Below are 13,749 nucleotides of genomic sequence, written 5' to 3'. Positions count from 1 at the left end.
CACATCAGCTAGAAACTGGATGGTTTATTATCCAAAGAAACAGCAGAATGCCTTTCTGGGCACCTATGAAATGGCTGTCACAGACACTTTCCACCAGAATGTGGGGACCAATTAGTGAAAAAGTGATGGGGTAGACATGGAGTGATTCCAAAGGTGGAAGCAGGGAATTTTTTGCTTGCCTCAATGAAGATAAATGGGATTGTAAATGGACTGGGCTGACTCCTGGATGATTCATTAGCCATAGCACGTATTTATGGAGAGCTTACTCTGTGCTAGGCTCCGCACTAAAAGGTAGACGTGTGATATCATCGTATCCCTCTACATTACTGATGTCATTACTGTTGTCATCCCTATTTTATAGATGAGGAGACTGAGGACCAGAGAGGTCAGGGAACTTTTCCAAGTCCACTTAGCTCACAAATGACAGAACCTGGATTCCAATGCAAACTCCCAAGCTGCCTATCACCAGAGTCTTCCCGTGTAACAACCAACCTGCTCTACTGCCCCCCAGCCCTGACCAAGGCCTGGCCTAGTGATAAATGCCTTTCATGTCCTGAATCCAATTTGGGTTGGCCTAGTGGTAAATGCACAGCGTGTCCTGGATCAAATCTGAAACAGTGGTGGAGGTACACCATTTGGACTGGGTGGCATATAACGAGTTTGAAAACACTAAAATTTAAATTTCCAGGGAACTCCTTGGTGATCCAGTGGTTAGGATTCAGTGCTTTCACTGCCAGGGGCCTGGTTTCAATCCCTGGTTGGGGAACTAAGATCCTGTAAGCCGTGTGGTATGGCAAAAAAAAAAAAAAAAAAAAAATTCCAGCATGCAACTAGTTTGTTTCAAAGGGTCACTAAGTTAGAGGTCTAGCCAGTTGTCAATGAACCTTTGTCCTAAGAACACGAGTAAATGACTTCTGGGAAACTTTGTGGTCTGACATCTTATTTCCACCTGGGGCATGCTGGTAACATCTATAATAAAGGTAGATCACTAGAAGCTTAAGCAAATGACCTTTTTAGAGAGAAGGAAACTTGGCTTGTGGAAGAGGGAACTGGAACCCAATGAGAAGGTGAATCCATGAGGCTGGTGAAGAAGCAGTGGATATCCCTTCTTTCTACATTCTGGAAACCCCTCTGATAGGGGTTCCGACCAAAGGGAGATGCATGAGAGGCAGCAGCCTTGGAGGGTTGGTCTTGTCGCTTTCAGAGCAGGCTTAGAGGAAGGAAATCAGGCTAATTGTTAAAGGGATCATTCCTACGTGCAAGTATAAACTGTGGGACCCCGAAGGAATGAGTGCCCAGACCAGTTGTGGGTAACATTTTTTACAACTGATCTAGCAGAGAGAATAGGGCAGCTGGAGCTCTTGGTTTTTAAATGCTATTAAGCTCTTTTGGCCAGAGAACTGTTAAGCCGGACAGGATAAGCTGCCAGAAGATCTGGCAAATACAACAAGTGAGAGTTGAGTTTATTGCATCTGGAGAAAAGGAATCCCAGTTACAAGCATATGATCCCAATAAAACCCCAAACCACAGTGTTCTCCGCCCCTTATAGAAAACCCAGTTCTGTACTCAGAATATTAATGCAGGGCTAGTTGCCGTTTCTCAAAATTCAACACTTCCACCAATATTTACTAAGTCCCTGTTATGAGCAAAAAGTGGAGTTAGACATGATCCAGGAAGAAACATGCAAAATGATAAGGGAATTGAGAAACCCATGGTATGAAAAGAAGTTTCAGAGGTGAACGTCTTTGCTGCACAGGTGAAAGCTAAGGGGGATGTATAGTGAATTGTTAGTACATGAAGGATAGGTACAGAATCTGAAGAACCTTTTTAGTCCGTCCTCTCTTTTTAAAAATTATATTAGGAACAGTAAAATTCTGGTCAAATGTTATGTGATTGAAGTAAAATCAGGACATAAAATGTATTATTCCACCTGGAAGCTAGTAAACTAATGGCACTCTTATTCATGAACTGGTACAGGTTGAAAAATAAAACTGCCTCAGATAAAATCAAATGAGAGCTCATAACTGATAGTTTAGAATAGTTAATGTATTTAAGGATTTTTCCCTCTAAATTTCAGAGATTTTTTCTTTTTTTCTTTTTTTTTTTTTTGCGGCACACGGGCCTCTCACTGCTGTGGCCTCTCCCGTTGTGGAGCACAGGCTCTGGACGCACAAGCTCAGTGGCCATGGCTCACGGGCCCAGCTGCTCCGCGGCATGTGGGATCTTCCTGGACTGGGGCACGAACCCGTGTCCCCCGCATCGGCAGGCGGACTCTCAACCACTGTGCCTCCAGGGAAGCCCCTAAATTTCAGAGTTTAATATTAGGAGGGAGAAGGGAAAATATCTCAGAACATGTTTTTTTTAAATAAGTTTATTTTTTATTTCTATTTATTTATTTTTGGCTGCATTGGGTCTTCCTTGCTGCCTGCGGGCTTCCTCTAGTTGAAGTGAGCAGGGACTACTCTTCGTTGCGGTGCACAGGCTTCTCATTGCGGTGGCTTCTCTTGTTGCGGAGCATGGGCTCTAGGCACATGGGCTTCAGTAGTGGCACACCAGCCTAATTGCTCCGTGGCATGTGGGATCTTCCCTGACCAGGGATTGAACCCGTGTCCCCTTCACTGGCAGGCGGATTCTTAACCACTGCACCACCAGGGGAATCCCCTCAGAATATGCTTGAAATGTCACTGTCAAATATAGGCATTCCACCATCCCTTATTTATTTATTTTTAACTCCTTAAAAAATTTTAAAATCCAAGTAATATAGGTAATAGTTAAAAAAAATCAAACAGACATATACTTTATAATGAAACACAGCAACTCTTTTCCTTTACCACGTTCTTCACTTTCAATAATTGTAGTCTTTCTTTGGGTAGTTATGTCTATATTTCTAAATAATATGCTTATGCTGGCAGTTTTCTACTCCTAATTCTTTACATTGTCTCCTGCCTTCCTGTCATAGTAATTGGGCATTTACTTCCTTCTGCTCACATGCAGATTTCCTCACTTTTCTTTCTCCCAAAGTAGTTTTAAAGATGATGATTTCTTGCTTGTATCATTTCTTTTTCTGGAGTTTATAAATATTTTTTTCCACTGGCCTGGTTTTCTATGTATCTATCCCTGTTTTGTCCCACCAGTGCACTAGCTGATCTTTCAGATGGCTATCAATATTCTTTCCAACTGTAAAAAGAAATGAAATGATCAATAAATTCTATTTCTCCCTTCCCCTCCCCCTCCTCCAGCCTCCACCACTTCTGTCTGGAATGGTTGCTTTCTTGGTCTGATATGTGGCTGTCACTCTGGCCTTTCCTTTCAGCATCATTTTGCTTTGGGTTCCCTGTGCCCTAGGTAACCATATCTAACTCTTTTCTACTCTTTGCTCAGAGACGTCTTACAGTGGCTTCCTAAGAAAGATATACTGAGTGCAAATTTCTTTATCTTTCTCTCTTTATTTTTAATCTTTGCAAGTGTGAAAATTCAAAGGTCACTTCCCCTCTTTCACTCGATTGATAATTTGGTTGGGTGTAGGTGTAGTCGTGTAGTCTTCCAACAAATGCAGGTGAGGAGTCCAATGCTCTTTTGTTTTGTTTTGTTTTGTTTTTTTAAATTTTTATTTCTTTATTTATTTGGTTGTGCTGGGTCTTAGTTGCATCAGGTGGACTCGGTTGTGGCACATGGGCTCCTTTGTTGCGGCATGTGGGCTCCTTAGTTGTGGCACGTGGGCTCCTTCGTTGCGGCATGTGGGCTCCTTAGTTGTGGCATGCAAACCCTTAGTTCTTCCTCTCCATTATCTCTGTTGTAACTCTCTGGATTTTGCACCTTCTAGGTTGACCCCTTAATAGTTTTATTTTTTCCTCTAATTTTCCATCTGTTTTTCTGTTTGTTCCGATCTCTTGGAGAAACCCTCTGACTTTATTTTGGTTACCATACTTTTTAATTTGCAAGAGTTTTCTCTCTTTTCCCCCCAATAGCATGCTGTTTTTGTTTTATTGATATAGGAACTCCATCTTCTTTGAACTCTCTGAGCATATTCATGTTCGTGTGTGTGTGTATATATGTGTGTGTGTGTGTAACAGTTTGTCCTTACTGTATCCAGTGCTTCCTTTTTTTCCTGTTTGCTTTTTTCAGTCTCTTTCTTTGACATTAGAGACTATTCTCAAATGTCTGGTAATCCTTGGCCTCTGCTCATATTTAAAAGTGGGTGCTAAGATGCTAATAGGCAGTTCTGAGGGCATAGTCAGGTGGCCTGGAAGGCTCCATTGTTAGTACCTAGAGGTCTTTTCTCTGCCATTTAGTGTCTCCAGGGAGGAATCATTCCATTTCCTGATTAGGAGATGGGTTTTTTATACAACAAAGTTGGTGGTAGAGGTGCAGGAACATGTTTCTCTCTTAGTGAAGATACATATATAGCTTTGCAGGCTCTGAATTACGTTTAAAGTCCAGGAGGGTTGCAGGTGTCTCTAAATATTTCTTCTTACAGGCGTAGATTGCTTGTGTAAGGTCTCTGAGAGCCTTAAGTAGAGAAGAAATATGGCATTGCGCAAATTTGAGCCTCTCAGGTTGAGTAAACCGTGCCTTGTTTGGATCACCATTGGCAGCTGCTTGCTATCCATTACTGACTGGGGGCCAGAGGAAGCTGAGCTAAGAGGTGCTTCAACTGCATGACCTCCACTAAATTTCTGTGCCCTTGAATAAAGCAACTGGGAACTTACTGAGGAGTGTGTGTGTGTGCATGTGTGCTATGTGTGTACACATGCGTGAGTGTTCTCACTTAGCTGTAATCCACTGGAAATGCCACAGGTGGTCCATGCCAACCACTCTGTAGGTAGACCTTTCGCCAGTGTCCTTGCTTTTAGAACTTTGTGGAGCCATGGTACCCACAAGTGCTGCCCTCAGGCTTTCTCTGGGAGAGTTGGCTGGTTTGTCTTTGTAATCTGCCTTGTAAGCTATGATCTCCCTTAGTTTGCTCAGTTACTTAACAGCCTTCTGTCTCCTTCCATCTTCCAAAGACTTGTTGATATCTCTTGGCTGCTATCATTTCCCCTGTCATTCTCCTAGGCTTTGAGGGTTAATGTATTTAAGAAAATTCTACTATTGTCATTTTAGTGGCATTTTGGGAGGTAGAGGAGATAAAGCCCTGTGGTTTATTTCAATATGTTTACCTTTATTTTTTTGTATTCTTTATCACAATTAAAAGTGCTTCAAGGTAAAGAACCAAGTTTTACGTTGTAGGTTCATAGTGCACAGAGTAGGCACTCAGTAAATATGTGTTGCGTGAATAAATGATCTGTGCTCTAAGGTCTCTAAAATACAATTAATTCAGCTGCCAATTTGATTATTTCCTCTGCTATTGTCTCAGGTTAACCTTGAATGAGGGAGGGGAGAGCTCAGTGAAATCATATGCCTACCTAAGGCCAGAACACTTGGGCCAAATGTAAGAAGGCAGCCTTGCTCATCATACTTCGTTGGATGTTATGGTTGTTTCTGGAGTTGGCATTTCCCAGAAGAGGATTACCAATCAGCCTCTCCATCATTCCTTTCTTGCCAGCACTATTATTGAAACAAAATGCCTGGGTGTTCTGAAGTCAGTTGAAGTCTGTTTATGACATCAACTTGAGTTGAAGTTGGCTCTTTGTAAATATTGGGAAAAAAACCCAAACCCTCCCAATTGCCTTTTTCTCATACTCTCAAGCTAATGCTAATCAAAAATGGTATTTGATTAACCTCTTGAAACATATTATCCAAATATGCCTTGAATGACTAAACTGATAAATTGGATACAATTAATTGCTCGAGGTGATGAACTCCTGTGAATCACTACAATTCATTCCACCAGTTTTCTCATGCTACACTGTTAACTCTGGAGAGGTAACAGACCCCAGACACACAGGAGCGAGCTACACTGCTTCTGCCTCAGAGCAGAACTTGAGAGGATAAAATCTGTCAACACTGTCTTGTGTAATGCAATTATCGGATAAACTTGAACCTATTTGTTACTTCTTTTGAATTTGAAACACATTTTTATATTTTAAATCGCTTTATGGATGTGTGTATTATGTTCCTGGTCATCCTTTCTCTTTGAATCCATTGTTAGAATGAAAAAGAGTTATTTGTTTATTTTCTACCTTGTTGAGCCATTTAAGAAGGCAGGCACTTGATCTTGAGAGAAAGTTGCAATAGAAGAAATAGAAAGTAATCCATAATTAAACTCAGCAATAGTTCCAGCCACTCACTGGAGCTCCTTGATCTGAGCCCCATAAATTAAAAGCGACATTTATCTATGAAGTAATCCTGGAGGAATTGTAACAATGATGGTTTTGAAATCTGATAATAGAACCAATAAGAAGAAGACATGAAACCAGGGTAATTTCTTCCGGAAGGAAAGGACTCCAGGTACACTTTAAAGTCTGTCTTCAAGTATTTGAAGAGTTTGTTATTATTTCGAGGGTAGTGATATATTGTCTTTTAATATGCTCTGTGGATAAAATCAGGGAAAATCGGTTTAAATTGTAACAGAAAAGATTTAGGTTAGATGTGAAGAAGAAAAATTTCTGACAGGAAAGGCAAAGTAAACACCAAGAAAATGTGTGGATTTCATTTCTCTAGCAAAGGTCTGACCAGTCACTAGAAATTGGATTGAATAGTTTTAGCCACTGGTGATAATCCAAAGCTGAAACTTGTTCTCAAGATCCTGAGGTTTTATTATTCTATTCCCATTCACTTGTGTACTTTTAGAATGTCACTTTTATGATGATCTCTAATTGGAAGCAAAAAATACCTTTCTCAATATGATTCTTAGAAAGCGGTAGCTATGTTTCATTATTGAATTATCTATACCTGTGCTGATAGTGAAATGTGTATTTAAGAAAATGCTCTGTTCTAAGCAGATGCTTAACATTCCGGACTGAGGGTGATTTTTCTTAAAGCTGCGAGTTGAGCAGGGCTTTTTAACTTGCTTTCTTTTCACCTGCCATGTCTTGGTTTTCAAGTCCTTATTAACAGATGTTTCCTTTCTAAGAAAGAATATAGTTTATTAAGAAGACCTCAGATTGTATAGGTTGGGGTAGGGGATACTCTGAGGAAAGAGCCTGGTTTCTGTTGGTCTTTGGATATATCCACCTACTGAGTTTGTATGATTTGTGCTGTGACATTCAGAGCTAAATCTCTTTAATAAAAAGGGTTGAATATTTTATTTGTAGAAAGTTTTAAAATTTTAATTATTTTGGCTCCTAGTATATATTGTTCCCTCCATGACACAATTAACCTCAATAATGAGTTTTTAAAAACAAAACAAACATGCAACATAATAAATTATGATTCTAAACTTGATCTTCTCATACTGTGGATTGAGAAAACTTAATCTCTTAAAATAAAGATCGGACCATCTGACAATTTCTGAAAAACAAATCTTCCATTCCTCCCAGGCTCCACAGTAAATTTTTACAGTGTCTTCTATTCATTTAAAGCTTTCAAAATTCATTGAAATAGGAATGTGCATTTCAAATACACACTTTGAAACTTAATTGAAAATAAAATCAGGTTTTTTCCTAATGTGGTCAACACACTATTTAAATTGTAAACATTTATTGTGATGCCAAACTGTATCTTGAGATGGTTCACTCTAAAACTCTCAGCCAAGTAACCCACAAAGTGGAGTAAAGAGCTTACATTTGAGACTTAGTTTGAACTTTGAGAAAGGTGCCAAGAATGCCCAGTGGGACAAGGACAGTCTCTTTTATAAATGGTGTTGGGAAAACTAACATCCACACACAGAAGAATGAAATTGGACCATTATCTCACTTCACATACAAAAATCAACTTAGAATGATTAAAGACTTAAATGTAAGGCCTGAAACTGTAAAACTATTAGAAGAAAACCTACGGAAAATACTTCTTGACATTGATATTGACATTGACGTTGATCTGGGCAATGATATTTCGGATACTACTCTAGAAGCACAAGGAACAAAAGCAAAAATAGACAAATGGGATTGCGTCAAACTAAAAAACCTCTGAACAGCAAAGGAGACAACAAAGGAAAGAGACAACTTATGGAATAGAAGAAAATTTTTGCAAACCGTACATCTGTTAAGGGGTTAATACCCAAAATGTATAAGGAATTCAAACAAGTCAATAGCAAGAAAACAAATTATCCAATTTTTAAAAAATGGGCAAAAGACCTGAATAGACATATCTTCAAAGAAAACATACCAATGACCAACAGGTATATGAAAATATGCCCAATATCACTAATCATCAGGGAAATGCCAATCAAAACCACAATAAGACATCATCTTAGACCTGTTGGAATGACTATTATCAAAAAGATAGGAGATAAGAAGTGTTGGTGAAGGTGTGAAGAAAAGGGAACCCTTGCACACTGTTTATGGGAATGTAAATTGGGGCAGCCATTATGGAAAACAGTATGGAGGTCCCTCAAATGATTAAAAAAAAGCAATACCATATGATAGTACTTTTGGGTATATTTCCAAGGGAAATCTTACTTCTGGGTATATTTCCAAAGGAAATGAAATCAGTTTCTCAAAGAGATATCTGCACTCCCATGTTCATTGCTATTGTTATTCACAATAGCTAAGACATGTAATCAACCTAAGTGTCCATTGACAGATGACTGGATAAAGAAAGTATGCTGTGTGTATGTGTATCCAGAAAGACAGATACTACATGATCTTACTTATATGTGGAATCTAAAAACATCAAACTCACAGAAGCAGAGAGTAGAACAGTGGTTACAAGGGATGGGGAGGTGGGAGAAATGGGGAGATGTTGGTCAATGGGAACAAAGTTGTAGTTATGTAAGATGAATAAATCTAGAGATCTGGTGTACAGCATGCTGACTATAGTTTATGGTACTATACTGAATACAGGAAATTTGCTAAGAGAGTATATTTCAGGTGCTGTCATCATACACAAAAACTGAGAACTGTGTGAGGAGATAATATGTTAATTAGCTTGACTATAGTAATCACTTCACCATGTATATGTATACCAAATCATCATGTTGTACACCTTAAATATATATAATTTTTATTAAAAAATTAGAATATGGTCCCCTTCTAGTTTGCTCACTTTTCCCCCTTGCTTCATCCTTATTTCCTTCCCTTACTTCTCTTCTTTATGTCTATATTATCATTTGGTTTCTATACTTGTGATATTATATATATATATATTTTTTTTTGTGTGTGTGTATGTGTGTGTGTGTGGTACGCGGGCCTCTCACTGCTGTGGCCTCTCCCATTGCGGAGCACAGGCTCCGGACGCGCAGGCTCAGCGGCCATGGCTTACGGGCCCAGCCGCTCCGCGGCATGTGGGATCTTCCTGGACCGGGGCATGAACCCGTGTCCCCTGCATCGGCAGGTGGACTCGCAACCACTGCACCACCAGGGGAACCCAAGAGTATAATTTTTAAAGCAAACCCTTCTACTGTTTTTAACTTTTTTTTTGGCTTGTGAAGGAAGAATTTAATATTTTCTCAAAAGAGTTCTATTCTACCTTGATATATTTTTTTCTCACTATGAGTTTGTGACTCATAAAAGAAAACTTATCTCTCTCCTATAGTATAAGTAAGCTATGTTTGTGGTGTATACCTTTCTTTGTTCTTTTTGGGTTATATGTAATTGTCAGATGGGATAGTTTTCATGCTGGTAATTATTTTTTCCCTCTGTTCAGAATAATCCTTTGTAAACCCTGCTGCTGTATTTTAATACCTATGGTAGAATGATTTGGCTGACCAAATTCTGTTTTTTTTCTCTCCTTTATTTGTTCTAGATTCATTTCATATTGCTCTTCAGTCGACAAGGGAAATTACGGCTGCAGAAATGGTACACTACTCTCCCTGACAAGGAAAGGAAAAAGATCACCCGGGAAATTGTTCAGATTGTTCTCTCTCGTGGTCAGAGGACAAGCAGTTTTGTTGACTGGAAGGATCTAAAACTTGTTTATAAAAGGTGTGAGTAACTTCATGAGAACTGAATTTCTAATTACTATTTGGTTTGTTTAGTCTTGAGCATTTTAGATTGCAACACCAATTCTATCATTTACTGAAACCTTTGAAGGCTGGAGCCCAAATGCGTGTACCAGTAGACTAAATAGAAGAGAACTCTCATTTATTGAAAGGCTTTCCATATGCCAGGACGGCTTCTAGATACTTATTCTAGATACTTAATTTATGTGTTGATAATGCACACATGCATTCAAGAAATTATGAGCATCTATTATATTTCCAGCACTGTTCTAATGACTGTGCATACAGTAGCAAACAAGACACAGAACATTCCTGCTCTCTTGGAACTTATTCTGTCTGTTAAGCAAACAAAACAGTTTCAGTTAGTAACAAATGCTATAGAAAAAAGGTTAACATGATAGAGAGATGGGCAGCTCTTTATTAGTCACGTTTGCAGATGAGGAAACTGAAGCCGTAGAGAGTTTAAGTAATTAGTCCCCAGTCACAGTAATTGAGTGGTAATCAGCAGAGCCAGGATTCAAATCCAGATTTTTCTGACTTTAAAGACTGTATATCCTCTCTTTACTGTACCTACTTGCCATGGCAAGACCATACTAGAAAGGGACCTCGATTTCTAGATGAAGAAACTGAGGCCCTGAGAGGTAAAGTCATTTTGCTCATAAAGACCCAGATAACTGATGCCTAAACCAGGACCAGAACACAGCCGATCTGACCCTGCATCCAACATCATACTGCAACTTTCAGAGGGAAAACAAACATTAGAAAGGCTCTCACAAGGCGTGTTTATAAAACTGGAAGGGGAAAGACAGAGGTAACATCAAAGGCTGTATTCAGTGGAGTAAATTACCAGGAAGTGCCTGGACCAAGCTTCTCTCGCTGGGCCCAAGGTCAAAACTTTTCGTACTAGCATCGTGGGAGATATCAGCAAAGGCCTCTTATAGTAATAAGCATCCCAGGGATAGAAAGACAGAGTCCCAGGAAATCCTTGACGACAAAAGGCTTGTCCCTACTCTCTGCTGGTTTCTACAACTTGGGGTTCAATTGTGATTTAAACCATTACCTGAAGAATAGGCTTCAGCAGTTCTCTCAACAGATATCTATAACTACTGGGTAGACAACGGTGAGCAACGCAGACTCAGTACCTGCCTTTGGGAAGCCATTGATTTAGTGGGGGAGAGACAGGCCATGAAATACGGAATGAAGAGCTCTGGATGCTCTGTGGGGAGGCACAGGAATGCATAGCAGGGGCAACCAGTGCAGTCAGAGAGGACAGAGATTTTCTGGAGGAAAGGACATCCAAGCTCAGAGCTACAGGAGAAGTAGGAGTGAGCCACATGTATGGGGTGAGGAGGGTATTTTAGGCAGAAGAAACACACATGGGGGGGAGGACTTGATAAGCTGAGGATGGGAGACACACTACAGTACAGTCTGAAGTAAGAGACACACTACAGTACAGTACAGTATGAAGAGACACATTACAGTATGAAGTATGAAGTAAGAGGGCCCAAGTGGGCCCCTGGGCCCCTTGGTCAGGGCTCTGGAGTTTAGAAAGGACAATTCACAATCCAGGGAGGGGCATGAACAGGCACCCTGATTACCATGGGTCAAAGGACTCTGTCCCCTGATCACAGCTCCTCAAGGTAAAGTTCTGAGGACCTTTCACATAATTAACAGAAATAACCCAATCCCTACCATATTTTTTATATATTCTATTTTACATTTTGGGAGGCTATTGGATATGATGAATAATGATTTCCCTCTTGGATGTGGACAGGAAGAATCCCTCAAGAGGAAGCGGTTAACTGCATATTCATGGAAAAAACCATCTTCAGGTTGTGTAATGTGTCATTATATTTTATGTTATCTTCTTTTCTTTTCAAGGTATGCTAGTTTATATTTTTGCTGTGCAGTAGAAAATCAGGACAATGAGCTCTTGACACTAGAGATTGTGCATCGTTATGTGGAGTTGCTGGACAAATACTTTGGAAATGTAAGTGGTGTCCTGGTCTCTAGAATGAGTCAGCCTCCACCCCAGCTCTGACTTGAGTTCTGTCTGTTTTCACATTCCTTCTCTCTCTCAGGTCTAAAATATGAACTGCATTTGCACCGAGGATCAGAATGCAAGGCTTTTCCCCTTTCCTGTAATTCTTAGTAAATGGGAGATCCAGAGCTTTCCAGAGGCAGGTGGTGTGTGTATGTCCAGACCACAGCCACACTAGACAACCTTGTTTCAATAAACTAGAATTTAATTGTGAAGGATTCCTTGATATTTTGTCCTTTACTCCCCACTGACTGTCTTCTCTTTTCTATTGTGACTTTTTATCCTCTCTCTGGTTTCTTTTACTAAGCTGCAAGTGTTCTTTAATTTTATTTATACATAAGAAAAAAAAAAACACCACCAGACAAACAAAACCAAAATCCTTTTCCTTCACATTGCTATTCAATCTCCATGCATTTACTGCCAAGTAATACACTCTACGAGGTGCCCTGATCCCCAGAACACATTCACTCTGCGGCAGCTTATGGCTTGGCTTCACCTTTACTCCTCCAAGGAAATCATAATGGTCAACATCAGTGATGCTGCTTTAATCTTCACCTGCCTTAACCTCTCTGCAGCACTGGACCCTTGCTCAGTGAAGTGCTTTCTTTAAATCCGCTCCTCTTTATTTTGCCCTGACACTGAGTTCTGCTAATTCTCATCCTGTGTTTTTGAAGGCCCCAACTTGGTTTCTTCCCCAGCTCCCTCCCTCCCCCTGCCCTCTAAATGCCCTCCTGCTCTTTCTTTCTTCTCTCCTGTGTGTCTACTAGACTCTGTCTCCTGGAAATCCATCACCAGATGACTCTTCTTCACTTTGCTGATGACGCTCTTCACTGGGCTTCTCACACTCACCTCAGTCTTAACGTGACAAGAACTGAAAATCAGCTACTGAAAACCTGTTCAGTCTTGTGCTTGAAATTATGATGTCCTAGGGTCTTTCAGTGCAGAAGGACAGTGTTCCTTACATATTTCTCCACCCTTTACTTAAGTCTGCCTCTGTCTATTCAAGTTGGACGAAAATTCATCTCCTTTCACTCTCACTAGTATAGTTTTACTTGGGATTACAGTTTTGCTTTTCCTTTAAACCTCATCTCCCCCTTTCTGCCTCTGGGCTCATCTCTGCTTGCCTTTCCTAGCCTGTTTGTTAGCATCGTCCTTCCAATGCACAGATCTCTGGTGACATTCGGTCACTCTCCTCCATCTTTAATGAATACAATTCAAATTTCTTAGCTTGGCATTTACTCATTGTAAACATTGGTCCCAGACCACTGCTCCAACCTTCTCACTTCTCTGTCTTTTTATCCCTGACATATCCAGTGCTCCAGCGACATGGAGCAGCCTTGTATTATCCTCAACTTGTACAGGATTTGCCTGACCACCAAATTGCTAGTATCTCGAGATCATGACCTGAGACTTATTTGTTCATTTTTTCAACACTTGGAACCAGCTCTGGGCCAGATTTTAGAGAATGTTCCAGAAACATTTTATCTAGTTCACAGTCTCAAGAAGTGAATCAGTGGATTAGGAAAATGTTTTCTTCTCAGTAATACTCTCTTCCCTATTTCCTGGCTCACTGAAGACTTTTTTTTTTTTTTTTGCGGTACATGGGTCTCTCACTGTTGTGGCCTCTCCCGTTGTGGAGCACAGGCTCCGGACATGCAGGCTCAGCAGCCATGGCTCACGGGCCTAGCCGCTCCGTGACATGTGGGACCTTCCTGGACCAGGGCAC

General features: G+C 40.3%; 1 protein-coding gene across 1 annotated transcript in view; it reads left to right on the top strand.

The window, feature by feature from the left end:
- Positions 1-13,749, top strand: part of AP1S3 (adaptor related protein complex 1 subunit sigma 3) — a 55,778-nt gene that overhangs the window by 28,023 nt on the left and 14,006 nt on the right. Inside the window, exons 2-3 of the mRNA XM_081242183.1 lie at positions 9,787-9,965; positions 11,864-11,972. Coding sequence (XP_081098309.1) covers positions 9,787-9,965; positions 11,864-11,972 — 288 coding nt within the window. The remainder of the gene's footprint in view (positions 1-9,786; positions 9,966-11,863; positions 11,973-13,749) is intronic.

The sequence above is a fragment of the Mesoplodon bidens genome (genome assembly GCF_964165515.1).
Source record: "Mesoplodon bidens genome assembly, chromosome: 8".
Classification (NCBI taxonomy): domain Eukaryota; kingdom Metazoa; phylum Chordata; class Mammalia; order Artiodactyla; family Ziphiidae; genus Mesoplodon; species Mesoplodon bidens.
This window is presented reverse-complemented; position numbering and strand designations above follow the sequence as displayed.